At 41.1% G+C, this 26,442-nt stretch overlaps 2 protein-coding genes across 7 annotated transcripts; one reads left to right on the top strand and one right to left on the bottom strand.

The window, feature by feature from the left end:
- Nucleotides 1-33: 33 nt before the first annotated feature.
- Syt14 (Synaptotagmin 14) lies at nt 34-11,518 on the bottom strand. The gene is made up of 6 exons (XM_022852548.2): nt 10,618-11,518; nt 7,048-7,406; nt 6,567-6,819; nt 6,047-6,172; nt 5,263-5,699; nt 34-4,716 (listed from the first exon to the last, which is right to left on the bottom strand). Exons 1-6 carry the CDS (start codon nt 11,516-11,518, stop codon nt 4,495-4,497), a joined length of 2,298 nt encoding a protein of 765 aa, XP_022708283.1. The 3' UTR covers nt 34-4,494.
- Nucleotides 40-26,442, top strand: LOC111271628 (methionine aminopeptidase 1D, mitochondrial). 6 transcript variants are annotated; one of them, XM_022852553.2, is made up of 9 exons: nt 40-2,677; nt 19,811-19,950; nt 22,033-22,086; nt 22,431-22,553; nt 22,987-23,178; nt 23,479-23,603; nt 24,009-24,145; nt 24,552-24,602; nt 25,431-26,442. In XM_022852553.2, exons 2-9 carry the CDS (start codon nt 19,816-19,818, stop codon nt 25,586-25,588), a joined length of 975 nt encoding a protein of 324 aa, XP_022708288.1. In that variant the 5' UTR covers nt 40-2,677; nt 19,811-19,815; the 3' UTR covers nt 25,589-26,442. The 6 variants fall into 6 exon arrangements, with proteins under 6 accessions (XP_022708288.1, XP_022708289.1, XP_022708286.1 ...); XM_022852551.2 differs by lacking the exon at nt 40-2,677 and adding an exon at nt 16,572-16,890; XM_022852549.2 differs by lacking the exon at nt 40-2,677 and adding an exon at nt 16,572-16,918.

Below are 26,442 nucleotides of genomic sequence, written 5' to 3'. Positions count from 1 at the left end.
ACAGAATCTTCGAAGAAAAAAGAAAAAAACATATTTGTACTTTGACTGTTTATTGTTGTTTTTGCCATCACTTTCTTTATTGTTATTATTGCATTCGTATCGTACATTTCTATAATTTCAATCAACGGTAACCACAATATTTCTTAATCATTTTTGCGAGGTTTTATTTTGAGGTATAAAAAGTATATACATTATTATCATTTTCATTGTTATTTTTTTCCTAGCGTTATGATCTGTCATCAGTTGTGGATATTGTCTCTATGTGATCGGCAGGTAGTTTTCACCCTTCATTCAATGTAAATTTGGTTTTTAATGCACCTAGTTTTCTTTCTGTAACATATACATTATTTCCTGTGTGGGCTACATGTCTATCGCGCGCGGATAACTAGTAACGAACCCGAGCGCGTAACTACTCTTCTTGGAAGTAATTGATAATATATAATATTAATCATAACAAGACTAACAATATGATAACTAGTGTAGTAAGTTTACGAACGTTGCTTTAGACGACTTCCTAGTTAACACATAATATAGTAGATATGGCAACTCAATCGAGTGCCACCCAACATGCAGTCATTATTATTCGTGTTTGTCAACATCTTCAAAACTGCAATTGCTATAGACATCCGCTTTTGGCTTTTTTTCCCTTGCCAAAGCAGCCTGGTTAAAGTCTCGTATCGATTAGCTACATGTCGATCAGTTACCAACCAATCTATCAATTATCTCTGCCTCCTAAACTTGGGTTGAGCAAGCAAGTCAGTTGCAGCTTAAATGAATGGTCGCACTAACGGATATATCTATGCAGTTCAGTAGGGAAATCGAATCTATAGCCTATAACCGACTAGCTCCGCCACCGAGAACCTAGAATTAGGCCCTTAGTGGCGGAACATTGAATGGACGTTATCACTGAGATACGTCAATAGGAATCCGCGTATATTTCTGCGATAAGGCAACGATTCAGTTTCATGATTTTGTCATTAGCTACAGGAGGTGCTCTATAATGACCGTGTGTTGGGAGGCACACTAACATTAACAATGTCAGTTACGAAAAATTCAGTAGGAACGTAGCATGGCCCTATACGTTCCGCTGAACTATATGTAATTTAAAATGATAACAATAGTAGCCTTTCGTCAGCTAAATAGTATGAAAAGCTATAGACAGGATACGATATGTGCGTTATGTCGTCTAATACCCGTAGGGTAAATCTTCTTCATTCCAACAAATGTTCTCGAGACAAAGAGTTTTTGACCGCTGCGTTTCCCTCTGTAACGCCGATACTGAATTGTAGTGAATTACTCGTCTATTCTTCGAAGTACTTATTAGTGAAGTAATCTGAAGGGACTGACTGTGAGTAGTATGAGTAGGTGCTTTTTTTGCACTGAGATTAATTCTAAATTATCAAGTACTCGCATAAACATGTATTGCGTAACACTCTAATTTTCTAAATAGCTTTAACTGTATACTTTTAGTAACAGTAGCAAAAAGAGGTACCTTAAATGCCGGAACCACTAATTCTTCGCATACCTTCCGCACGAAATACATGGTACATCTATGATTGCTATTTTGATTCGTACACGACTCCCTTGTCCCTCCAAAAGGGATATCGTTTCTATAATTGTGCTTTTCGTTTATGAACTTTTCCGGCTCTTTAAATACTTCACATCGCAATCACGTATGGGCATGGATAGGTCTACCGTAAATACAGTTAGCATTTTCGAATAGGTAACGAATGTCAACGTTGGTAAATGACCCAACACACATTGTATAATCGAATGCTTCTAGTGTGTCCGTTTCATTACCAAATGGGCTGTGTTTCAAAGCCTAAGACAGATCGCCTTATGACGTCGCTTTTGTCTCGGTGTTTAGTGTAAACCGTCATGTCGGACAAGATACTATCAAAAGGCGTTCCAAAACAAGAACGATGATTCGATACTATTGAAGATAAGAGATGCTGCGTCTGTGTAAGCCAGCGTATTAGTGGCTTGCTCGCCTTGCCTTTCGTTTTCTAGCAACTATCTCTTGTAATTCTTGCCACAAAGCAAAGAAACGCCTGATACACACTTAACTGTTCGGCAAAGCTCAGATTCAAATCCCAGCTTAAATTGCCGCCATTAATCTAGCTCGAAGTTTACTTCATATCGTCTGCTACCAGCCTTCGTTACTTTTGCGTTTGTCGAAACGTCTCAACGGGTCGACAACGATCATTGCTTTGATCGTTACGACTAAGTGTTATATCTTCGGCATGATACATAGCTTGCTGTCAAACGTAATGACTCGTTATTATTGTTTGTATTTTATACAGTGTTGCAGCTACAATGAATGGCACTACAAATAGTATAACTGCTGCTACTAGTTACTTATCAGTTATATTTATGAATAGCCATATTTATTCAATGCGTAACGAAGAGCTCCGTGGGTTTGGATAAGCATAAAAAATGGCCGAACGAATTTGTCAACAATAGTTCCATAATGTTTAGCCGCCTTCGTTTTGTTGTATCTAACAACGTGGACATGCGAAATGATGTTACCTAGTTGCAGTTATCTGGTGTAGCTGTTTCTGGGTTGTTTTTCGTTTAGTTTGCGGTCTTTGCTTTTACTTGGCACTGTTGAATGTATGCTTAACAAGGTTCCTTTATCCTCAACAATTCTACGCCTATCACGACGCCTACAACGATTGTAAGTGACGGACGAAATAGCGCTGCAAATGATGCAGGTCTCTTCGATTAACGGTGCACATGTGCGGTAGAAACATAGGAGATGATGGATTAACACACACATACAGCGAAAGTACAAATTGAACGCCCGATAGATCTACAGTGGAAAGTCGACCTATAATGCGCTCTAGAGTGTGAGTAGGGATGCAAGCGAACAGACAAATCTATCGCGCTGATTATTACACATAGATCTCGGAAGGATTTTTAAAATGACGTTTTCAGTATTAGAGCTGAAAAGAGATTGTGGCTCAATTGATCAGGAGCACACTGGCATAGGTTAATTTTGAACAGATGTGGGGGCCCTGCTTCACTACGTATGCGTATGAGTAAAATCGGTGTTTTACCTTTTTGCGTTAATTTTAAGATGAACTAGTGTGTACATTAATTGAAGGATATATTATATAGGAGATATTGCGTATAGTTTTGTTTCACTGCAATAAAAAAGTGGTTCTCGTGTGTACAAGGGCGTCCTCTGTCGAACCAGTGAATTTTCCCTCTTAAATTTTAGATGGCTTTAGACAAGGTCTATCACGCCTATGTCTGACGAAGAGAAAAGGACAAGCTGTCCAGGCGGAAATCGATATTCCTTAGCTATGCTATCCTAATGCATTAGCGCTTTCTGTTCTTCTTTTGACCGTCTGCCGTCTCGGAATGTTGTCTTATGTATATTTTAAGATAGCGCCTTCATGCATTTTGTAAAAATGTTATTTGAGATTTGTTACAACGTTTATAGTAGCAAAAAAAATGTAGTCATTTTGACATACTGTCCGTCATTAGCCACTTCGTTAATCGCAGCCCTCGCTGTTTCTACAACGGACAATGCCCATCTGCCGATCGATGGTCCATCTATTCGTTGCAGCCGCATACGTTTACACGTTAGTTTTCGGCGTGGTTAGTATTAAATCTCTGCCGCAAGAAAAAAAGACGGAAGTTAAACCTTACTTATTTGTTTGAAATTGCACGGTTTTCTTTAATGGTGCTTCCAGACTATCCCGTCTACTCGCACTAGTTTTCCCTTATTTTCATCAAGGTAACCTGGTAGGTAATACCAGCTCGTAAAAGAGAATTACATTTGTAAAATAACAATACAAGAACCCACCGATGCAAAGTGCTCTCGAATATCTACTGGGTAAACTGTTTACATGATTAGGTACTTAAATCCTGTTTTTTTCACGTGACGAATGTTGCGTATAACATCGTTCCTGCCTGATACTATCGTATTTGAAACTAGTTCGGCATTTAATTCGTTCCATGTTTTTTTGGTGTTACTCTAGATTGATTTTTATTGGCTAGGGTGTGTGGTTGTTGAAGCCAGTGAAAACCTGTACCTGACTCATAACTGACGTTGATTTCCCTATGACATGTATGTACGTGACGCTTTGTCCTGAGCTTCCTGTCAACGTAGTAGGACATTTGACCCTGACTCTTCCATTAATGCGTATCAACATCTCAAAATATGTTAGTCACTTTGTCGCCTGTATAACCAATCAGCATAGGGACTGTGCTCGAGATTTCCTTTCTAACAACGTTAAAGTCTTAGATCCTGACACACGTTCTCGAATATTTATGGATCGGCCTAGCTCATTTGTTTTAATCAGTATTACACAACTGTTACTTCTTGCGATGCGACGATTCCTCTGAGTAATTAGGCGAATTCACGAGCCGAGACGAACTCAATTCCGCGTCAATGACTACGATTCATTCAGCGACGCATGGATGCCAACAGCAAAACGTGCTTCTGCGTTTATTAGTTTCCGACTCGGCCGACTTAATTTCCACCTATCCTTGGCTTTGTATTAAGGTATTCCATCTGGCCACCTGCTCACCGCGACCTTCGCGCATATCACTCCAGTGGACCAGTTGCGCATCCGATGAGGGATTCATACCGAATGATAGCCAGCCGACGAGCTGCTTCCTCTTCATTGAACTTCGTTTATAGGCCGAAAGGATCAATGTCACGTCGCTCAGCTGGAAAAGTGCCACTTGAAACACGAAAGTTTCCTGAAATGAACAGTACACGCCAGGAAAATAGCCCGAAAGGAAATTGAAATGAGCGACGTTAGTTAGTTGCCGATGAAGCTAATTGCCGTACTTCCAATAGCTCTAGTAATCCAGTACATTATAGCTGCAAAAATCGTCTTTTTGTTAACGAAGGTAATAGATATCGGCTTATGTCATAGTACCAGTAAAAAGAGCCAATCAATTTCTCGGCTTATACTGAATTTTATCAACTCGTTATTAATATGCTTGAAATTCTTAACGTCTTCAGTGGCCCGCGCTATTTAGATTTCAATGCATAGTAGAACCGCGCACCTCCATGTATCTCGAGCATCTTGTTTTCAGCATAATTTCCTTCATTCATCATTTTGGGTTTCTTCAATGCCACGTGCTCACGTTTTTACAACAGATTTCATAGATGATCGGCAGAGCAATACCGATTGATACTAACCCTATGCAATCGAAAGCCTCGAAGTTGTGTTAAAAATGTCCTTGCTATCAGCTCACACGCGTATGGTCAATCTTCGGCCGATCTTTAGTCAAACTTACTTTGTAGACAGGATCGGCCTGTCCTTTTCTGACGGAAGTTTTTGACGAGGCTATCTCTTGTCCTGATGACGAAACTAGGCACACCTTGACGAATGTATCGGGTGATGAGCAACTTTTCACGTGAGGCACTCCCGGCAATACTCCCAGATGACTTCCGCCGATGACCTCGACACTCAGTCTACCCGTTGTACCATTGTATGCTAACCCAATGAGCAGCTCAGGCGAGGATGCTAATCCCACGTGCTGGGGTGAGTGTGGCGATCGCAGCGAATTTAGTGAACCCGTCGATGAATCTTGCGATTTAAGTGAACAATCAGAGATCTCCGATTCGCTTGAAGTGGTCCCGCCCCCGCTAGCGCTCTGCGATAGCTTCGACCCAAGGGCGACCTGTATAGGTTGCCGTAGTCTGGCGCAACCCAGGGAAATTATGGCTTCGCCTACTGGAAAAAAGAATGGAATTAGTGCAAGGGAAATAATAAACGATGTGTGATTAATATGGGTCTAATGTGGAACGCGTTGCGATATGAACGTATATTAATTTCTCAAGGCACTTAAAGGAATGTGCCGCCAATAATTGACATGTCATTGTGTTTTTCCATGCACTTATGGGCATATTAGCATACTGGTAAAATCGGCCAACGAAGCAGAACGAGATCGAACAAGCAGCTTTGTGTGTGCCCCATATCAGGAAAATATAATTGATTATAAAGGTTTTCGCCCGCAATTCGGATCGAACAATATTCTATGTCAGTATGTACGTATGTATAATGAATAGATTACGTACTAATAAGCCGTTGTCGTCTTGTCAGACGTTCGTGTGCGGAGTGAATTCTGAAGCGCAGCTGCATCCCTGATATGGATTCCGAGGAAATGCGCGAAAACACCAAATCCTCATTGAATGTACAGTTACCTGCAATGCATTACATATATATACACATAGAGTTAGTTCCAAAGTTATTCGGATGCTACTTAAATTACTCAAAACTTTACATTTCCCTAATTGCATACTTTAGTCTGTGCTACTTAAACCTATTTATATGCCATCTTGACCAGTAAAAAAAGCAGCATCTAGCTAAATAAATAAAGGTCTACTGTCTGCTCGCCACTGTCTTACTTAAACGAACGCTAACGAATCGCTTTATAGCTTTTAGCTATATTCTTAGAGATCCGCATTGGCAGCTCAACTTATCAGTTCTGTCTGACGATATCGCAAAATGTCTGTTGCATGCGTCCATGTATTTCAGCTATCCTCTTCTGATCGTTTTTTTCCGAGCCATGAACGAATTGCTCGTTCGTGCACTTACCCTGTTGGTCAGCCTGTCTCGCCTTCGACGCTCGACTTTGCTTTAGGCGTCCGGCCTGACGCGCGGTTAGCGCTGTCACCTTGAGTCGGTACGTTCCGGTTTTTGCTGTCGTTTTGGTCGCTAGCACCTTTGGCGACGCTTTCAGCGGGATACGTTGCACCTGTATGATACTGACCACGAGCCGGCGAGCCAAGGTGTCATGACTGATGCTCACCTCTAAAACTCCACCCGATGCATCGGCGATATTGAACGACTGTAATTAATATTTTCCACATATGTGTTAGAGATGGACTACGCTTTATTTGGTTCGTCAGTTAACAGCAGACTGATTTATCCCACGTGGTCAAACGCTAAGTAACAGCAGCTAGGAAGTTTGATTAGCCAAACAAACACGGTGAACTTGATGCGTTGCAACGTCAACTTGTTTTCCGTATTGCGTGATTGTTGTCTAAATTAGCATTAATTTGCACTTTTTTTTTACCTGATTAGTAGTAACAACGGTGATTTTCTGATTATCAACGATCTCATTGGACACGGCCGTTGTCGAGATCGCGGACGTGCAGTTTGTCAACGGTTGCTGGTAACAGGATTGGAGGCTCTGATAACTGAGATTGGCCATCCGTTGATGGGCGCCAAACAGTTCGGCGGCAAACGGATTGCTTTCATTAACTGAGGTGACGGATCCTGAGCGTTCGTTGAGGTTAGGCCGATCCTGTATCCGATCAGGGCCGGCGCTTCGGAATTGCTGCTGTTCGACATTGATGTTGAGGTTGTCATTGTTGATGAGGTGCTCATCCGAATCAGAACTGGCACTGATATCTTCATAATAGAACGTATCGTCTACAAGTAAATCAGAAAGGACAAATCAATTCGTACTGTGATCATAATAGTAACAGATTAGGGTCGGGAACGATGAGCAGCTGCAAGAGATAGACTCTAGTGTTTAAACGAGTTGCTTGTGCTATTTCCGCGGTATAGGTACAGTCATCAGTAGGACACTGCATATATTACAGCTCCGTAGATTTTATAAGGCAGCTAGTTAGAGTGTTAGAGGTTGGCCGACTTGTCCATAGATACGTGATTTGGAAATTTGCCACAAAGACCTATCTGTCATACTCTGATTTTTTGAATAATTTGTTGCTCTTGTAATCCTGGTTAAAATACGAGTCAATAGCGCTGCGTTATAAAATAATGTCTATCAAGATCATGACGATTAAAACGAAGGCTTTTTATTTCAAAACGCGTCAAACACAAGGGTGTGTATACATTGGGCCTTTATAATGAATAAAGAAATATAAAGATACAGCGACACGTATATATGTTTGTATGTCGCGAAGTGTTTGGGTAAAAAGTTTGGCCATTATAACCACCTGGTCGGCAACAACAGTTCAAAAAGGTAACGAAAAAAATAAAAATTATTTGGTCTGTCAAAACACAGTATGTATTTTTCGCTCTTTTTTTTTCGTTACTTTTCCACGTTTGTTTACTTCCATGTAGCACTTACTTTCTTCTTAATAAGTCCGTTATAATTTCGCTGTATGCTAAACAGAAGATGTATTTGCAACACTGACTTCATATGCCTTTTATAGTACCAAAAAGCCGGCGAAACATCTTGGCAAGCAGGAACTCCACAAGTGAAGGGATTGCTGGATGGTGGCCTGCTAAAATCAAAGATCGGATCGTGGATGTAATCGATGCCCCTGGCTTCGGTCAGCCATCCGAGTTCAATAAAAATCTCGTAAGCAACCCCTCTGATTGAGCAATCTCCAGTCGTTTTCATAATGATTAGGAAATTTCACCTTTATAAGCGTAGTTCAAAATACGGTTTGGATTCTAGCTCAAGGTCGAAATAAGTATAGGAGTTCGTGTACTCCATAAATAAACAAAATGAAGGGCTTAAAAGTACGCGGCTTCGTATTGTTTCTTACTATCTTCCCTAGTACCAAGCAACATGCAGCCAAAATTACGGATACCTGTTCATATTCGTTCTGGTAACTCTAACAGCTGGTAACTTGAATAAAGTAGAGTAAAAAAAAAGAGTATGAATAGTTACGGGAGATAAGCCTAAGCTTAGAGATAAATCAGGCTTGCAATTGGGGGTTCAAGTTCCAAACCGGGCGTGCTATAAATAATTTCCCGCATAGGTGTGCCCATATTGGAGTATTGGGTTTGAATTAATAGCGTTTTTTACTCTTGATATACAAAATATTGTCAACATTCACTATCTAAATACGCATAAGACTCTTACTATTAATTAGTCTACTGAGTAATTCAATATACATACGTCGTAATCTTGTAGAAAAGTAAATGTTTCCAATTACAGTCATCATGGACACATATTCTGAAGCTGAACTCCATCCCGTCCCAGTGCCGTATGACACATTGAAGCGTTAGCTATAATACAACAATGGGACATCGATCGCTGTAGTAACAATAGAGAATTATCTCTGCTATACATAAACACATACTGAATCCGTCAAGGTATGTTCTTACTGCACGCAGAAATTCATTTCCGTACATCTACATGGCCCAAGGTCGTGAAAAACGGCCCGACGTTCAAAGATTTAATCTTGGAGTTTCATCGCTCTGTGTGCATGACCCGAATAATCGTATAGTCTTCATAGTATTCTGAATGGTTATGGACGATGGAGAAAAGAGCATGAATTATGTCAAGGTTACGCAATTGGGTCCTGTCGCAGGGCGCGCGCTCGGTCTGAACAGACGAGGTCAACCTTGTATATAAAATTAGAGTCTGTTTTGGGTTTACTCCTGGATACGGCGCGGAAGTGTATTCCTGCAGATACTACGACATTTTCAAAAAGCCATCCTTGCAGCTAATCAAACAAGGGAATAACTGGCTTGTCAAACGCCAAAAGAAACATGCTATATATCATCATATTATATATACGCGTAACATCAAATTACGTTGCATCAACACTCATGTTGATATCATTCGATGTTGGCTACGATTGGGTTGTCGTATGTAGAAGAGTCTCTGTTCGTCGGCATTGACCTTTTAAAACGAGGTGATTGGGTTCAGTAAGCTTTCGATAAAGTCAGAATAGGCAAAGGCACGGAATTGTAGCTGACTGTAATGAACTAGATAATCTATGGGAATGGCCACAGTATAGAGCAACAATGGCGGAAGCAGCAAAACTGGCTTAAATAAAACATACACTCGAGGTAATTTCAGCATTTCAATAATTCCACCAATGGAAACGCTCTTTCGTATCCCGTTTACGATATAGAAAGTTGTGTCTGTCTTCTTATTTTTAGTACAATAATAATCATAAGGAGGGGAAGGGAATAAGGAGGAGGGGAAGCGGAAGTCAACGGCAAACGACAAACTGTTGTCTAGCTCCGCTGAATTGACCATTGTCCAAACAGTATTATCTCTGTGTTCTATTGAGATTCAATCGTCTACAATTGTAAATAAATAGAGTTCTTATTAAACCTCAACGCGGACATTATCAAAGAGCATTGCTGTCATGGTAAAAAAAAAAGGTTCTACCTTTCTGGGTGCTTCCTTTTAGCTAGTAGCGATTGAACAATCTATCGTGATGCGCTATCCCGGAAGCTGCCAAATCGATTCAGGCAACAATATTAGACGCACTTAACGAACCGTACGCTCGTAGCTCAATGAATAAGAGCGTTTTAGCTTTATCAAATCGCAAAACTTTTTGAACACGGTCCTGTTGTCCTTCAAGCGCGTTCATTTCGCTCAAGTGTCAACAAGTTTTTGCTGCATGTAATCCAGCACACTTGGTTTTTATTAAATCCTAAAAAATCATTTCACAGGAACATATCCAAGCGCTTAGAGAATAGATCTCGCGTGCATTTGACAACAAGACTGTCCTACACCAAGAAACTGAACCAAACGCTAATACCCTGTTGTATTTGGAAAACAATTTAGCCCTGCATTATCTGTGTTACGGTTGTACCTATTTATTGTTAGCGTCCACTATGTAGCAAGAATTAGAAATTAATGAAGCATCATTTCTAACCAGCTGACCGACTTGCTCAGTGATTGCTTTGTTGCTCAAAGACTCACCGAGAGTGTTGCTGGAGTAGTCGGAGTACTTGCGTTTGTCCGGTCCCGCGGTTAAAAGTCCATGAAAACACAGTCGCCGATTGAGATAGAGGTAATAGAGCACAACTAGTGAGGCCAGGAGCATCGCGCAGCCGGCCAACGTCGCCCCAAGGGCGTGAGGCAGTGGAAGCCACAGGGCAAGCGCAGGCGCCGATGTGGGTGCCGATGTGGGTCCAGAGATCGCAGCGGCTGAAGCCGCTGCCACTGCTGCAGAAGGTGCTATCAATGCCGCAGTTGTTGTTTGCTTGTGTTGAAGAGCTCCAGGCGCGGCGATAGGTCGCGATAATGCTGCGTGGCCTGACAGCGGCAACAGTGGCGACAATGGCGATAGGACAGGCAGAGAACTACTCGTCGTTAAAGTCGTGTCCGAGCTGTACAAAACTGCCGAAACACTGTTTTGCAAATTGCTGCTAATACTACCACTTCTACTACTACGGCCGCTGCTGTCGGAGGATGAGGAAGACACGAGGAGATGTGCAGTTTCAGCGTGTTCGCTTCTGACCGACTTCACCGTTCGCGCCTGCACTTCATTTTGCCTAATGGCTGCACGCTGAAAGTCCGACTTCAACTGACGTCCTAGTGCAGCTACTGCAGGCGCAGCAGCAGCAAAGGGAACGGCCTGCTGCGAAACTGCAGCCAGTAACAGAGTCTGCCTTTGCTGCTCATTGAGATACTGCTGCTGCTGCTGCTCCTTTTGGTGGTGGAATTGGTTTTGGAGATAGTGGCTGTCCTGTGTTGTCCGTGCAGCTCCTGCCAGCGGTTGGGGTCCCGGGCTAGCGGCCATCGCTCCTAGCGACAGCGCTGCGTCCCTATGATCACTTTGAAGTCTTCGTCGCTTCGTAAGGCCGACGCGACCAGCCATGAATTGTGTGCGTAGGCTGCAGGCCCGCGGCCTGACTCCGTTGCGCCCAACGCACGCCTCACAGGGCGTTCGGCAGCGGCTCACGTAGCAAAGAATGCATCTCTCGCTTGGTCGAATCCCGTGCACCACTGCGCCATCACGGAGTACAGACGATGACAACAACAACAACCTTAACGCGGGCAGCGGCTGCAGCGGCGACAGGAGCTACGATGGGGATCCAAGCAGAGGGCTGTTAGGGGACGGCTGCCTTTAGGCCCCGTTGGCTATTACGGCGGCGAAGTCGTCTGCCTAAATCGGTGCCAGTGCAAGCCTCATGGCCAAGGCGGCGGCCGCGGTGAAGGTAGCAGGGGTTTGCAGAAGGGCGAGAGGTTCTCTCTACATGTTTTAAAGAGAGAGGGTGTGCCTTTAGGGGAGGACCAATGGACGCAGGCGGTAAAGAAGGTCTGCGTCAGTGTGCGCGTATGTATGCAACTACGGTGATGATGGGTTGTCAGCAATGCGCGGTCCATATAGGTGGAAGTACTCAGTATCCGATGTCTGCTTTCGTCTTAATATCCAAGACCACACCGTCTTTTCCTACGGTAACCTGCCATCCTTTCCAATTTTGATTTTAGAATCCAGATTCATTGCTGGCTACAGCGGTAGTAGCAACCCTGAAAGGAGATTTGTACTGGCTGTATGGCCAAATTGATGGCAGCGGTGAAAATGGTCTCGGTAAAAAGACGTTAGTAGCCGTTAAAGGCGGCCGAGACAACGCTTATGGCGAAACCTCAAATCTTGAGCCTTTTGTTTAACATCAAACTTTAAAAACGGAACTATGTGTACCGTTTTCTATTTTCTGTTCCCTCCCTTTCTCTTGTTGACGCCGTCAAATCTTCAGACGTATACCCCAGATAGTTCAACGCAAAGGACGAGGAAAGATCCGCTTTTGAGAATACCAGGAATTGTTTGGGCTATTTATTGTTTACTGCCGGTCTGATGTCACAAGTGCCTAACGCCTATTGCTTTTGAGGTAAAAGAACAGGGTCGGAAGGGAGGAGATTGTTGTTGGTTGTAGTTGGCAGAACTCATGGCCTTGAGATTTACCTCCCTGAAATGAAGCCAGCTTGTGATTCTGCAGTCCAGTGCTTCGAAACAGAAGGATATTAAAAGGTGGCGAGATTGAAAGAAGAAGATATAGAAAGAGATTGTACATACTTTTAAAATCTAAAGGTACTAGCTTAGCAAGGTCAAAAGATTAGCTCAGCTGTTTCTCTAGTGTAGATAATACGAGTAATGAAAAGGCAGCCAGCTGAACTTGATCGGTGAGAATAGAGCAATGCATGTTTGCTTATTGAATGGACCTATGTTTTGAGCTTCAGAAAGGAATTTCTATAATCAGTTCGAGATCTCGAAAAGAGGCTGGAAGTCGGACATGCGTGCATTGAGATTGTCAACAAACATCTTCCGCTCGCTTTAAATAAAGATAGAATAATGTTGTACTTCATGAGATGCCTTCCGCCATACGGCCCATTACAATGTGTACCTATACTTGCCAAAGAGCTGATTAGGTTCAACTTAGCGGCGTTTGCTGAATACCTGATCCGCTATCCGCAATGATATTTTTGCACCATCCGAAGCCATATAGAACAATGCAGCAAAAGCGGGACTCCGTCTACTTAAGCTTGTTCCGGTATGCTGATTGGCTAAATGAGGATATACATATATTATAGGCTGTCGTACATTACGTTCAAAGAAACACCTTTAAACGCCGATAGCGGCAGCGCAAGTTACAAAGGACCTTCTGAAGACGATTTTATTTAAAGCGCATCAACACAGGTTTCAGGCCAAAGTAACCAAATTCTATGCATGTCCTTCCGACCAATGTCCAACCAATTTCCTTTAAGCCACGTGCGCTATCGAATGGCCTTAAGTTCAAGCAGGTCAGAGCAGATCCGCTAGCGAACAACTGACGCAGAGGGAACGACGAAAACGTAATAGGGTGTGCAGTTCGTGTTTTTCGTTATTTATGGGATTGTCTTTGGCTTTGCTCAAGCAAAGAAGTCAGAATTGCACCTCTTTACTTAAATTTTTATTTAAATTTAAATGCCTTCGGTAAATTTCGTTCCTATCGCGTGTCTGTCTTTGATATATCAGGTTGAAAGGAAAGTAATGGCAGTGTTTGTTAATATATATATATTTTTTCCTCATTTTTTTGTGTTGGCGGACCAGTGGTGTTATATCTTGTTGAAAAGGTCTGTTCTTGCTTTGCATTTCTGTTGTTATGAAGGTAGCAAAATCAAAATATTGAGCTTGAACTCGAACGACCGATATGGCGGGTAACTAAAACGAAATGCTCGATACCTTTGAGTAGTTTTCATTGAAATTATAAGACTGCTGACAAAAAAGCACGATAGGTGTGGCGTATTCAACAAGGCTCTCATAACGTAAACTGATACCTGTATTGCTCCCGCAGATTTTTGACGTAGACGAAAGTTGCTGCCGAAAATTAACTTTGTCTTTTGCCCCTGTGATGATGCAGTAACGTGTACTCGCTTATTAAACTCAGACACACATGAGGTGGTTGAGATTCGCGAAAGGGCGTGGAAACTTTATTTTATGTTGGGCGTCGGTCGTTTGAAGTGACGCTCGAGGACTGGGTCGAACAACTCGAAATGTTTTTCTCCGGTGATTGCAAACACTGCATCTTTACAATCCGAAGCCAAAATAATCTCCAGAAAGCTATACACATATCCCTGTAAAGCAAAGCGGAGATACGTTCGAAACAATATATCGCAGTGAGCGAAAAGTTAGCAAAAACAAACGTCCTTACTGACTTGATGATTTAATCGATCTATATATACATATATATCTACTGCAGCCTTAATTGGGCCAATACTGTTAAGGGATAACTTTATGAAGAAAACCCACAGTAGAGTGACTGCTTTATACTAGCATGTGCATTTCGATATGTTCGATCATCTTGACCTATTCCATTATTGAATGCTATTTCATACGATGTAGTATGTAAATTAAAGATAAGCGATAACACCTTCGTGGGCCAACACAGCCAAACAGAAGCTGCATCATTTTTCAAAATGGTCGTTTGTTCACTTCTGACTAGATCGATAACGTTACGCCGTGCGGACTAAAACGATCGATTAATTTGAAAACTATACGCGAATTGTCAAAAATCAAACGACGGACGTCACAACGAAATCTAGAGCGATCAAATTAATATGGATGAATTTACAGGTTGCTTCTCTACTATAGCTGGGCGTACGATTGTGTTCATTACTAGGCTTTTTTAATCGGCCATACAAAGCCCAATAGTGAAATCGCTGACTCGACCAGATGTCGTTAAAGGCCTGTTATGGCCAAGAGACGTTCAAGTACGGCTCAGAAGTGCATTAGTTGCCAATAGAAAAGTAGATTGACGACTCTATGTTTTGGCTAAGTCAAAGATACTTTTCTGCCAATTCGACTAAATCGAACTAAAATAAATAGCGTTGTCAACGACGTTCGGCCAGCTTCACCCCGTATTTTGATACCCCTAGTACTACATAAATAAAGCGTCTAAACAAATTTAGAATGATTTAAGCTTACAGCTTTTCCACTTACGACTAGCTACCGTATCAACGATGAACTTGTTCGCTGCCGCAGTTATATTATCATTGCCTACATCAATGACTACCGCACGAAGGCAAATCGGAACGATATACGCATCCTTTTTAAACTAGGAGAGAAATTCTGCCCTGCTTTTATTAAGACAGCAGAGTTTAATATATCCAATGAATTCTATTGTCGACTCAAGATAGCTTACCATAGCAGCATGGTCATATTTTCTGTGTCATTCCGAAATCGAGAAGCTTCTGTGTGAACCATTCGTTTGTCGTATCAACGAACCTTTAATCCAACCTAGGCAAAGCTCAAAGTACAAAGACAACTGGCCACGGAGCTCTGGTCCTAGTTCGCCTATAATCGGGACTAGAGGTCTATATCAGGTAGATATATGTTCTGCGTGAGTTTCAGATGTGTAGCACATTTGGTATCGAGGAGTGGGAATCACCGGACGATGAGGAAGTTCCAACTGATGCATCCAATATAGTTCATATAGGATGATAAAAACCTGCTCACATCAGTGTCGAAACATAACGCAACCTACATGTGCACATTGCAATTCTAGATGCGTCTGCTCGTTGGTAACAAGACTGAGCTTGCTCCGTGCTGTCAAGTATATAGCGCCGTTGAAAAAATAACTTTGACTAATATATTTGCCTTTTAAGAAACTTTTTTTTTCGATGAAAAACATTCAAGTTGAAACAAATTCGAGTCGCCTCCCGTCATGTCCAGCGGTCATTGCATTTTAGATCTTCTTTATTTTGGCCATTTGTCATCTCAGCAGCAACATTGATAGTAGTTCTCCAAGCTAGGCCGTCTTGCCTATAGTAATTATACTTTTTATTTACGCAAGTTGTACAGGGATGCCTAATCTACCTCCTAATAGTCATATGGTCCAACCGAAACATAGTGCAAGTCGCCTGAACAATCGGCTTGAACTGATTTTTAAGGAAAATTTCATGAAAGAAAGCACACTGAGACACAATGAGAAGTTAAAAAAAAAAGAGATTTAATTATTCAACCGAGCAAGAAGCGGGGGGTACAAGACGTTCTCGGAGCCGCCTGTTGTAGGACAGTCCTCTCGGAGGACTGACTAAGCAAAATTTTATATATAATTCAATAACAAAAGGGATTACGTATTACGAACATTTATATAGTATATCGTACTAGCCTACGATGAAAAAAGATGCAGCCCTTGACGTCCACAGCTCAGTGAACAGCTGACATTTCACCATTACCTTGTGGTACGTCTGTTTTTATATGCTATCGCAATAAATCGCATCGATTAAAGGCCTCCTTCGGCGCGTTCTCAGTTTAGGTCCATTATTGCCAATTTGGATGATCGTAACTCCAATAGTTTATTTTATCACAATAGAGGTCAATGTCTTCCAACGGGCTACCGTCGCAGATCTCGGCTCCGCGGCCGCCGCTGCTGCTGCTGCTCTCATCAGCTGATCTCTTCAGACATAAGAACGGTTTCGGCGTTCATGGTAGCAGCGTAAACACTAGCCGACTGTAGATCGCGAGCGACAACCTACAGAGGCCAAGGCGACTAGAGAAAACTGCTTTCGGCTGCTTGAGGCGCAAGGCGACGTGCCCTAAGTTCCTCTCTAAAAGGGCTTTCCAGGTCACCAGTTAGGCCATAACTGGCCGATCAGATCACGTGTGTTGGTATAGGCTGAGAGTCAAGAGCAGTGCGCCTTCGGAAGCCCGACTGACCTTGTATGATGTGATTCGAGTTGTATTTGGTGCTACTTGTGATCTAGAAAAAGGTTTGCATTTGTCGTGTCTGCGTATGACGTAAGTATTCGTTGATAACAATATGATTTACTTAACAGTTCTAAAAAAAAAAGACACAATGAGATAACTACGCGGGTAGTGTTCGATCGATGATTCTGGTAGTGGACCCACTCTCCGTGTACTGCCTCTACTGTGCGCACATCAGCTTTTATCTGGCTAGGAACGTAAACTTGAATTGATGCAATGAGAACCATCATTTTCTTACATTTGCGTGTCTTGTAAATCGTACTGCGTGTAAATATATACTGATTGAGCTTTTTTGCTCATGATCTCGTATGTAGACTAGATCCAGGCCATGCCTACGTATGCGAATGTAACACGAAATGCAGGCGGAAATCGTGCACTGTCCCTGTCGATTCGAAGCATTGTGGATAACATTTCATGTCCAACTATTATAGCAGAATCTGGCAAATAGAAAAAAATTCAAATCTTCACTATATGCTGTAATGACACATCTATTATGTACGCGTTTACACCGTTTCCATCACAAACCGGAACGGCGACGTTGCGTTTTTTTTTTTTTTTCGTTTTTCTTTCGTATTACAGTAATTTAATACGCACATGAAAACACGATACTTGTATTGCTGCTTTCAACTGTTGCAAAGTATCGACTCTTTCCAGGTCAGAATTAAAGGGAACACTATTTACGTTTTAAAGTAATTATTATTCAACCATTTCGGTCAATGACTTGTTGCCATTTTTCTGGACATTTCGTAATTTTACCACTGCACCACTTTTTCGATCTTTAGACAAAAAATCTCATTAAAATTGATTTTTGCATCCTTCTGTTGAAACTAAATTATCGTTATTGAAATAGCTTTCTTTTATGGGCCAAAATAGATGACTGTCTGATAGTGTAAAACCCAGCCTATACGGGGGATATATTGAAACTTACAATGAATGTAAGTTATCCAGGTGCCGGACAGCTAAAGATGGTCATGGTCAAAGACGTCAATCGTTTTGTCAGACGGAAGAACAGCAAACACTATAGGGTCATCTTTTTGGCGTCCGTTTTGACTTTGTCACAGGTATTCGAGTAGATTTCTGATTTTCTTTTATCTGCATATGATCGTATGTGATCGACTTTTTATCAGCCATGATACGTTACATTTTCGTAGAGTCTCGCAGATCGTGGCGATTCATGTGACGCCGAAATGGCGGATATTTTTTTTTGTAACGAATTTCCTTCAAACGGCCTAAACGTGTTCGGTGATGTTTCCTTAGCGATGCCATAGTTATTATCGTGCAAGTGTTGTTCAACTTCGGCAATGGTTTCATCAACTTTTTCTGTAACTGATCAACTATAAGGAGCAAAGTTCACATCGAAATTTCCAAAAAAAAAGAACCCTTTTTAAGGTGTTTTTTTTTCGGTAATCTATCTTGACCATAACAAGTATACACTTTCAATAAAACTGTGAGATATAGCAGATTTTTACAAACATGTCTTGTCACCTTTAAAGGCTGAATGAGCACATCTGCTACGGTAAGATTTTAGCATTTAAAAGGCACCATATTGACCTGAGGTACAAACCATCTAATTAAAAGAACAGTGAATTTCATAATATATAGAAATATCGTAAACAAAAATATATTGAACACTGTGTAAAGAGCTTTACATGACTGATTGGCATGAGATGGTCAGTGTACTGGTATTTCACTGCACTGTATCATGGTGCGGTCGCCATGCTGGAAAAATAAAATTTTGAATTGATGGGCGCGCAGTTCATTAAAAATTAATTATTTATACGTTACAAATGAATTGGTTAATATGGTAGTAGAGAAGTAAATATCAGTTTTCGATATTGCCTGTTGTAAGTTTGTCAAGTAGTTGATACACACAAATATGCATAGTACAAATAATCGACTTAACGACAATATATATTATTATTTCAACTGTTTGAAATAGACGTTGCTTTTACCTTCATAATTCCATATAGCATTAATTAGCAGCTGGTCTCTGCGATAAAAGCACGGCGCTAAACTCGTTTAATAATTTTCTTACTAGAGTTTTATACGAAAATAACGCCCGTTACCAAATGAAATTAGTCCAAACGCTCTTGGTCTCTTACGAAGGACATCCTAGGCGCAGTGTGGAGTAGAATGAAGGTCGCATATACCCTGGCTCTTTGCTTCTCATTGAACTTCGTCCTGTGTTGACAATCGATGCCAGTTAATATCGTGTGGCTGTGACCGGTTCAGTGCTCGCTTACAGCATAAGATACGATTAAATCAGGAAGTGGATGCAGAAAGTAGTGAAACAACAGTGCTAACTTGTGACTGGATGGAAAAGTGACTATACGTCTCATGTAAATCATACGCGACAGGATTATTTCTGTTTTCGAAATTATTCATATTACTGTTATTAGTATTGACGCCAAATTCGACGCGGATACTTCTCCGAAAACACGGCGAACGTTTCACTACGAGCAAGTAGCACCTCTGTTCCTCAACGAATCGAAATAAAGACGTTGAAATTTTCCCAAATAAATGCTGGCACGCCGCACGCTGCAATACAACTAGAGTACTTTAGAGTTATGGTATTTGCCAACGTAAAGCATTCTATTGGATAGAAAAGCGCGTTTATTTCCTTTGTACGTTTGATAGTGGTAATTGAAGTAGTGTTGGAGTATTCCGTTAGGGACAAGCGTTGTTTTTTGATGTTCGTTGATGGGATGACCCTGATCGGAGCTCGAACGTAGTTGGTGGCTTTGTAATATGAAAACTTGTATTGACATGCCAATGGCTTAAATTGAGAGCGATTACGATTCTCTTGTGGCGACTTAGGCAAACAAAATAACTATTCGTTTTGCAATTTTAGTTACTTATATATAATATAAACTACAATAATAATACTATATATTATTATGATCAATATTTATTTGTTCATTACAGAAACAATGTTGGCCACTGTGTCATTACGGGCAAGCCGCTCGCTGAACATCTCCCGGAGGCGGATTACCTCACTGACGAAAGACAATTCCCGGCGGAGCCAGAAAAAGCATCTTAGCTATGAAATCGTTATACCCGCCATGGTGAGCACAACTCCTCGATTTTGTTGTTTGATAAATTGCGATTCATTAGCTCATTCGGAGCTTAGCGAGTGGAAAAAAGCTCAAATAGCTTCGGGGAAGTTATGTGTCGGTATACGTAGGATATACTACTCCTCGTAATTACAGTACTTCGTCTTTCGTCTACGGAGGCGCTTGTCCCCTCTGTAGTCTTCAACTTCTTAATTACGATTACGACAGTTATAGCACCAGCAACAAAATGTTGCTTCGCTGAAGATCTCTGTGTAGTTTTCATCGATCTTCGATTGCTTCTACAGGTGCTTTTGTTTCAAAAAAAAAAAACGTTAATTTGATCCCTAAAGATTGATTTAAGTAGTATTTTTTGCCTCTGAACTCACTCTTCCCTGATGGTACTCGGCCTATTAATAGTTGTAGGCTAGTCAAAGGCTTGATATGAATAGCCGACGAATTCCGCCTGTTAACCATGCCTAGTTAAAAAGATGTTGAAAACGTTCAACCCGCTCCGGACAATCTATGGCATATTGCATGCGTAACAGTGACCACCTACAGCATATTGTTGTTTCGCGTTAACGCGGTTACATTGATTTTTCAAATTTGTTAAAAAGGTTTATTATGTTAAATTATTAGCTAGCGATCGAGTATTATCAGGTCTCAATCCGATCCAATAGTTTTACGTTAGCGGGCAACAGCGGGTGACGTAAAGTCGCTGTAACGAGAAACAACGCCAGGAACCAGTAGCCTCTCTGTGGGGTCGGTAGGGGAGTACAAACACTCCAGGTAACATGCTTGTCTCAAAATGAGCACTTTACGACCCCAGGGACTTCAGGCCTTACGACCACGTAGGGGCAAGTTGACACGCCACCTTCTGTAGCGTGTCACTTCATGCCATAATGGGTGTCGTATGGGACGCGTCCCGAAACCGCTAGACAGGGGCAACATCGACGGCGTCGAATTTGACGCCGTTTGTATGACGATAGCTGCTTCGTTGATCTTCAGTAACTAACTCATTGGTCTCACCAACATAATTCTTCCATACAGGAAGACAATAAACGATACCGCATCAGACGTAGTCCAATCCGTAAGTTGATCAACAACAATAATCGAATATAGTATATATATAATACCTAGATATCTGATGATGTTATGGCTAGTATACAATTTCGACGGTTTTTAGTAGACGGGGGCTTCCAATCCCTCCGACGACACAAATGTTACACAATGTACTATGATATATATATATATATATACACACTAAACTCTTACGCGACAAAGTTCCTACAATGCAGCGGGTCAACTGAAATAGAGTAATTGAAAAAAATCAGACAAAAACAAACTGTAGGTGGAAGTACCGGAGTAGTGTAACAGTTGTAATGAATTCGAGTCGAAGGCGGGAAAGTCTAAGAGAGACCACACGACTGAGATGTTGATCGAAAATAGTTTGAAAGTATCGTACGAACAAGCGCACTCATCCGACTAATCATAGATAAAAGTATGAGCCTGTTGATGTACATAGCACTAGCCGCTTTTTTCTTAATGGTCCACCAAAAATCGCTAGAACCGTTTTGTAGAAAATCCTTTCGTTATACTTGTCATATTCTTCAGACGTTATGTCGATAAACTATAACCTTTTCCGTTACTCGCAAACAAATGATTACAATGAGAAGCTGGCTGAGCTAGGTGTTCGATATTAGATCTAAAAATTTTTGGCGGGTATTTTTAAAAATTAATTGATATTCATGTTACTTGTGCACTAAGCTACAACTATATGCAGTATTTATTAATATTTTTTGTTAGGTAAATTATACATAGTACATAGAAAACGTGGCCATTATCATAAGTTATGACCCTTTAAAGTGCCAACACATTTTCAATGTAAAGGCATTGGCTAGCAACGCGTCACGTGAAATAGAATGCAAAGTTTTTCACACTACTGACACCGGCAATAATATTACGTACACATAAGCAAACTGGTCAACTATTATAAAAGATTTATTTTATTATATAATAAGGAGAGAAAAATAATACGGATACATGGGTATGTTATTGTTTTGTTGATGTCTGAACGTTTCATGACGTGTGTTACAGGTAACGGCTGCCCAGTACGTGCCTAGTCATATTAGCCGACCTGACTATGCTCAGGTATAGCCGTTTGTCATAATCGTAGTATTATGAACGGTCACCAATTATCTAGCCAGAGCTGGTATTTTTTAAAAATGGTTGTATTTTACAAACTCCACACATTTTTTTTTAACCCATATTAACATCGGCTGTGTTGATTGCATATGTTGTAGGAAATAATATTTATAAGTTTGCTTACAGACTGTGTAGGACCGTAACCAATTATTTGAATAGCTTTACATCACTGTTTACTACAGATTTTGATAGCATAGCTATAATTAAGGAACATATAAAATTTGTTCAATTCAGTACCTATTAGAGTTTACCATTTATGCCCTATAACAATTCAGTTTTTCAAATTTCAGACCGGAGTCGTCACGGAAGTTCCTCAGAAGCCTGATATCAAAAGCCGCGATCAGATTCTGCGACTAACGGAAGCCTGTCAGCTGGCAAGACAAGTTCTTGACCGAGTAGGAGCTCATGTACAAGTTAGTAACTGATGTAACCGACAAGTTCAAACCAAATATAAAATATGCAATCTATCTGCGTCCGATTTAGTCGGAACAAAAGGTGTAAAAACTATGTTATATGATAGCCTTCCGAACCTAGCAAATCTTAGAGACGTATCAAGACGCCTCGCTATGTTTTATAAACACATTGCATCCACTGCTGGTAGGGTTCATAAGCACTTCAATATCAGAGTGTACTGTGTTCGATGCGTCTAATCTATTACATCCTACATGACTAACGTGATAAAGATATATAAACATATAGACAGCCCAGCAAATCTGTCGAAATCATCATCCACTCAAAATAAACGGTTATTGATGATCATAGATTTGATTTCGTAAAAGCTACCATCCGTGTTTACTTGCAATACTTTCTTTTATTTCTGTTTGTTTCTGGAGTTGCCCTTTACAGGAAGGCATAACAACCGATGAGTTGGATAAATTGGCCCATGCATTATGCATCGAAAGGGGGGCATATCCGTCGCCTCTCAACTACAAATGGTACCCGAAGTCGATCTGTACATCCGTCAACAATGTGGCTTGTCACGGAATACCTGACACTCGAAGATTGAAGGACGGAGACATCGTCAGCGTAGACATCAGTGTATGTAACGTAGAGTCTACCTCAACCATGATCACTCATTTTAATGATGATTTAATGAGGAAACAAGCAGCAGCAGCTGCCACTATGAACAGAAAAGGCACAGAAGGGTACACATTGAGCAAAGAAATGAGACTAGACTGATTGATCGATACGATTGCTTGGTCAAACCTAGGCAACGGGCTGAGAGAACAGTGACAACAACGAAAATTCATAACGAGCGGCGGCCAAAAAATGGTTCGATCGAGGTAGTGGCAACAGCGTGGTGATCAGGTTGCCTTCCTTGTACGCTGATGTATTTAGGTGTTCTTTAATGGTTACCATGGCGACTGCGCGGAGACATACCCTGTAGGTATGATTGATGAAAGAGGATGGAACGTCATTGAGACGGCGAAGTACTGCCTCGAGGCTGGTATCGCGGTATGCAGGTAAGTGTGTATAGCACACTTTAACTCTTTATTGGTGCTGTGACCCGCAGAGAGGATACAGAAACGTCACGTTCGAAATGGGTCTGGGTTCATCTGCCGTGTCTGGTTTCAGGTGACGAAGCCCATGATATTCGAACACGAACAAATTTTATCCGTACGCCCTTATTGAAAATATAGATAGCTATTTAAACGTAGCTATGGTCATTCCTCTCTTGTGGCTTGTGCGGTTAGACATTTTACGATAGATTTAGGATAGACTGACTAGTAAGATTATTTAGATCTCTTTATCGTACCTTACTAGCTACCTTGCCAACTCCCCGTTGTGGGAAACGGAAGGCTGAAATGAAAAAAAAAGCTGTCCTTGTATAGAAAACCTGTGACGTATTCTCTTGTTGTGATTGTAAGGGACGGCGCGAAACTGTCCGCTATTGGTGAGGCCATTGAGAAACGAGCCGCCGAGTCCAATTGCACGGTGGTACCTTACTTCTGTGGACATGGAATCGGCACCTACTTCCATGGACCACCGAACGTCCTCCACTTCGGTAAACAGATATTTAAGCAATTTTTAATAAATAATTGTATTTGCATTTCTAGCCCGTCCGTACAGATATTTAAGTATATTCAATTCGATGAGAGTATAATCTCGATGATGATTCAAGCCTTTTATAACTACCACCTGTACTAGCTGTTTTGCTTGGGAAGTCTGGATCGTACGAGCTCGATTAATGTATACATATGCGAATTTTAGGTTTTCTTTTAAACGTTTTCAGCCATTCTTCCTGCGTAATAGCCTTTTTTGTATATAATCGAGGAGTTGCTCCTACTAAAAGATCTACCAGGGGTAAGTTCCCGCCTTTTCTAGGGCTCAAAACCGACATGGCAACCATACGCCGTGCTAACCTTCCGAGGATATCGCATTAATTTTAATCTCTGACGTTTTTTTTTTAGCTTCGGATGAGAATTCGGAGGTTATGCGTGCCGGCATGGCATTTACAATTGGTGAGTTTTTTTTTTACGGTGATAATTGAATGATTTTGTGTACGGTGGTGGACTTTACGAGATCGCTGATTTTTGCTGCTTTTAGCCAGCATTGTTATATCATTCATACGGAAAAATCAGTTCATTAAATTAGTTAATTGTTGATTAAAAGTTGGTTTATGCTCTGATAACCAAATGGATAGTTAAGTTCCATGAGGTACGCAAGTTAATCATTTCTAAGTTTTTAGGAATAAAATTACGAACAAAATTAGGAAAAAAACTGAAGGAACATGAGGCGTTCGGCGTCTACCTATTTGAATGATAGATGTCATCCTTCTAACGTTATGTACTGACTTGTCTGGCAAAGGTCTAATTAATGCAAAGTATCAATGTTTTCTTCTTCTTTTTTGAAGTATACCTATCAGCTACGTTTCTAGTTTTTACGTAAGAGAATTAAGCAAGACCAATGACTTGAAAAGTCGGTGACCGTCACCTGATTGCCTAAATCAATCCCGAAGTGAAAAGCAGAGTTGAAGCACTTTGTAAAAAGCATAATGTATTAGGCGATTTGGGCGTAATGAACAATCACAAAACATTTTCGTACAAATAACAAGTGGTTAGCCATGCTGAAGAAGAGGACGGCCAAGTTCATGGAAACTAATGTTTTTTAAATCTGAGATAGCTACAATATATTGTTATTATCAATACGATGTAAAGGTTGGAACACACAGAATGATCTAAGAAATGTAATAGAAAGAAAATATTACATTCTTAGTAGGGGTAGCAAGCCACATACACGAAATTATTTCTCACCGTTAAATATCTTTCACCCTTCCTCTTATACTTCAGAACCGGTGATCTCAGAAGGTGGAAGTGAGATTGTTGTTCTTGAAGACGGCTGGACCGCAGTCAGTACGGATTATTCTCGAAGTGCCCAGTTTGAACATACTATAGTCATCACGCCCTCAAGCGCCGAGGTGCTCACCAGTTCTTCGACGGATTTCTGAAGTGGATTGAAACAGGCTGAAGTGAAACAAGTGATTGTTGTTTCTTAAATATGCTAATCGGCATTTTAAAGCATCTAAAAGGAAGCCATCTTAGTCATCCGTAGGGTTTATGAAGAATTACAAGAGCAACCTCATTACAAATGCTGGAGGAGGAGTCAACAGCGAATTTTCAATTTGGAAATGGCGAAGTATATGGTACTGAAATCTCTTTTGTCGCTTGTTTTTAAAAGAAGTCTATCCAATATTGCACTAACACGATTCTACAATAACAAACTAACGCTTTGAAGCACCTGTTACACACCTAACAGATTTAATGGACGCGAACCCTTTGTCCAGGCGCGATACAAGCTATCATTTACCGACTTCAAAAGAAGAGAAATCTATCAGTCAGCAGGAGAGACCACACTGGCGCCTGTCACTAGCAGACGCATATCCGTGCCGCCTCTATGTAGCATCACCTGTTTAGGATGGCACATTTCAAACACAATACTCAAGTGGAAAGCATTCAAGGGACCGTTCTTTTTGCAAGAACGTTGCACCCCTATGAAACGAGTGAAACAACACCATGTCGGATCCTACCAGGAGTGCGGGGAGTACGGACCACTAAAGGAAGACAAAGACAGCTTTACATTATCTTGTCTGATACTGAACTGCTGTTGAGACGAATTGATCGACAATTTTCTTTTCGCAAAAAGAGCGAATTATGACAGATTATAGATGAACCATTGGCCATAGATAATAGCAGGAACGTCGAATTTAGCTACAACATTGTGTTATGTTCCAGATATTTTTATCACTGTATTTAATACAAGCGAAATAAATAGCAAATATGATTCATACAGTCATTGGTAGAA

This window comes from Varroa jacobsoni, unplaced genomic scaffold (genome assembly GCF_002532875.2).
Source record: "Varroa jacobsoni isolate VJ856 unplaced genomic scaffold, vjacob_1.0 contig00813, whole genome shotgun sequence".
Taxonomy (NCBI): domain Eukaryota; kingdom Metazoa; phylum Arthropoda; class Arachnida; order Mesostigmata; family Varroidae; genus Varroa; species Varroa jacobsoni.
The sequence above is the reverse complement of the archived record's forward strand: the minus strand, read 5'-3'. Positions and strand labels throughout refer to the sequence as shown.

What these genes read in the sequence shown, in the direction of transcription:
- Syt14 (XM_022852548.2), bottom strand. Translation starts at nt 11,518, where the DNA reads ATGGCTGGTCGCGTCGGCCTTACGAAGCGACGAAGACTTCAAAGTGAT. An exon ending in CTACTCCAGCAACACTCTCG is followed by an intron (nt 7,407 to 10,617) that starts GTGAGTCTTTGA and finishes ATTTACTTGTAG; the next exon opens with ACGATACGTTCTATTATGAA. An exon ending in AAGACGACAACGGCTTATTA is followed by an intron (nt 5,700 to 6,046) that starts GTACGTAATCTA and finishes TTTTTCCAGTAG; the next exon opens with GCGAAGCCATAATTTCCCTG.
- LOC111271628 (XM_022852553.2), top strand. Translation starts at nt 19,816, where the DNA reads ATGTTGGCCACTGTGTCATTACGGGCAAGCCGCTCGCTGAACATCTCC. An exon ending in AAATCGTTATACCCGCCATG is followed by an intron (nt 19,951 to 22,032) that starts GTGAGCACAACT and finishes CGTGTGTTACAG; the next exon opens with GTAACGGCTGCCCAGTACGT. An exon ending in GAGTAGGAGCTCATGTACAA is followed by an intron (nt 22,554 to 22,986) that starts GTTAGTAACTGA and finishes TGCCCTTTACAG; the next exon opens with GAAGGCATAACAACCGATGA.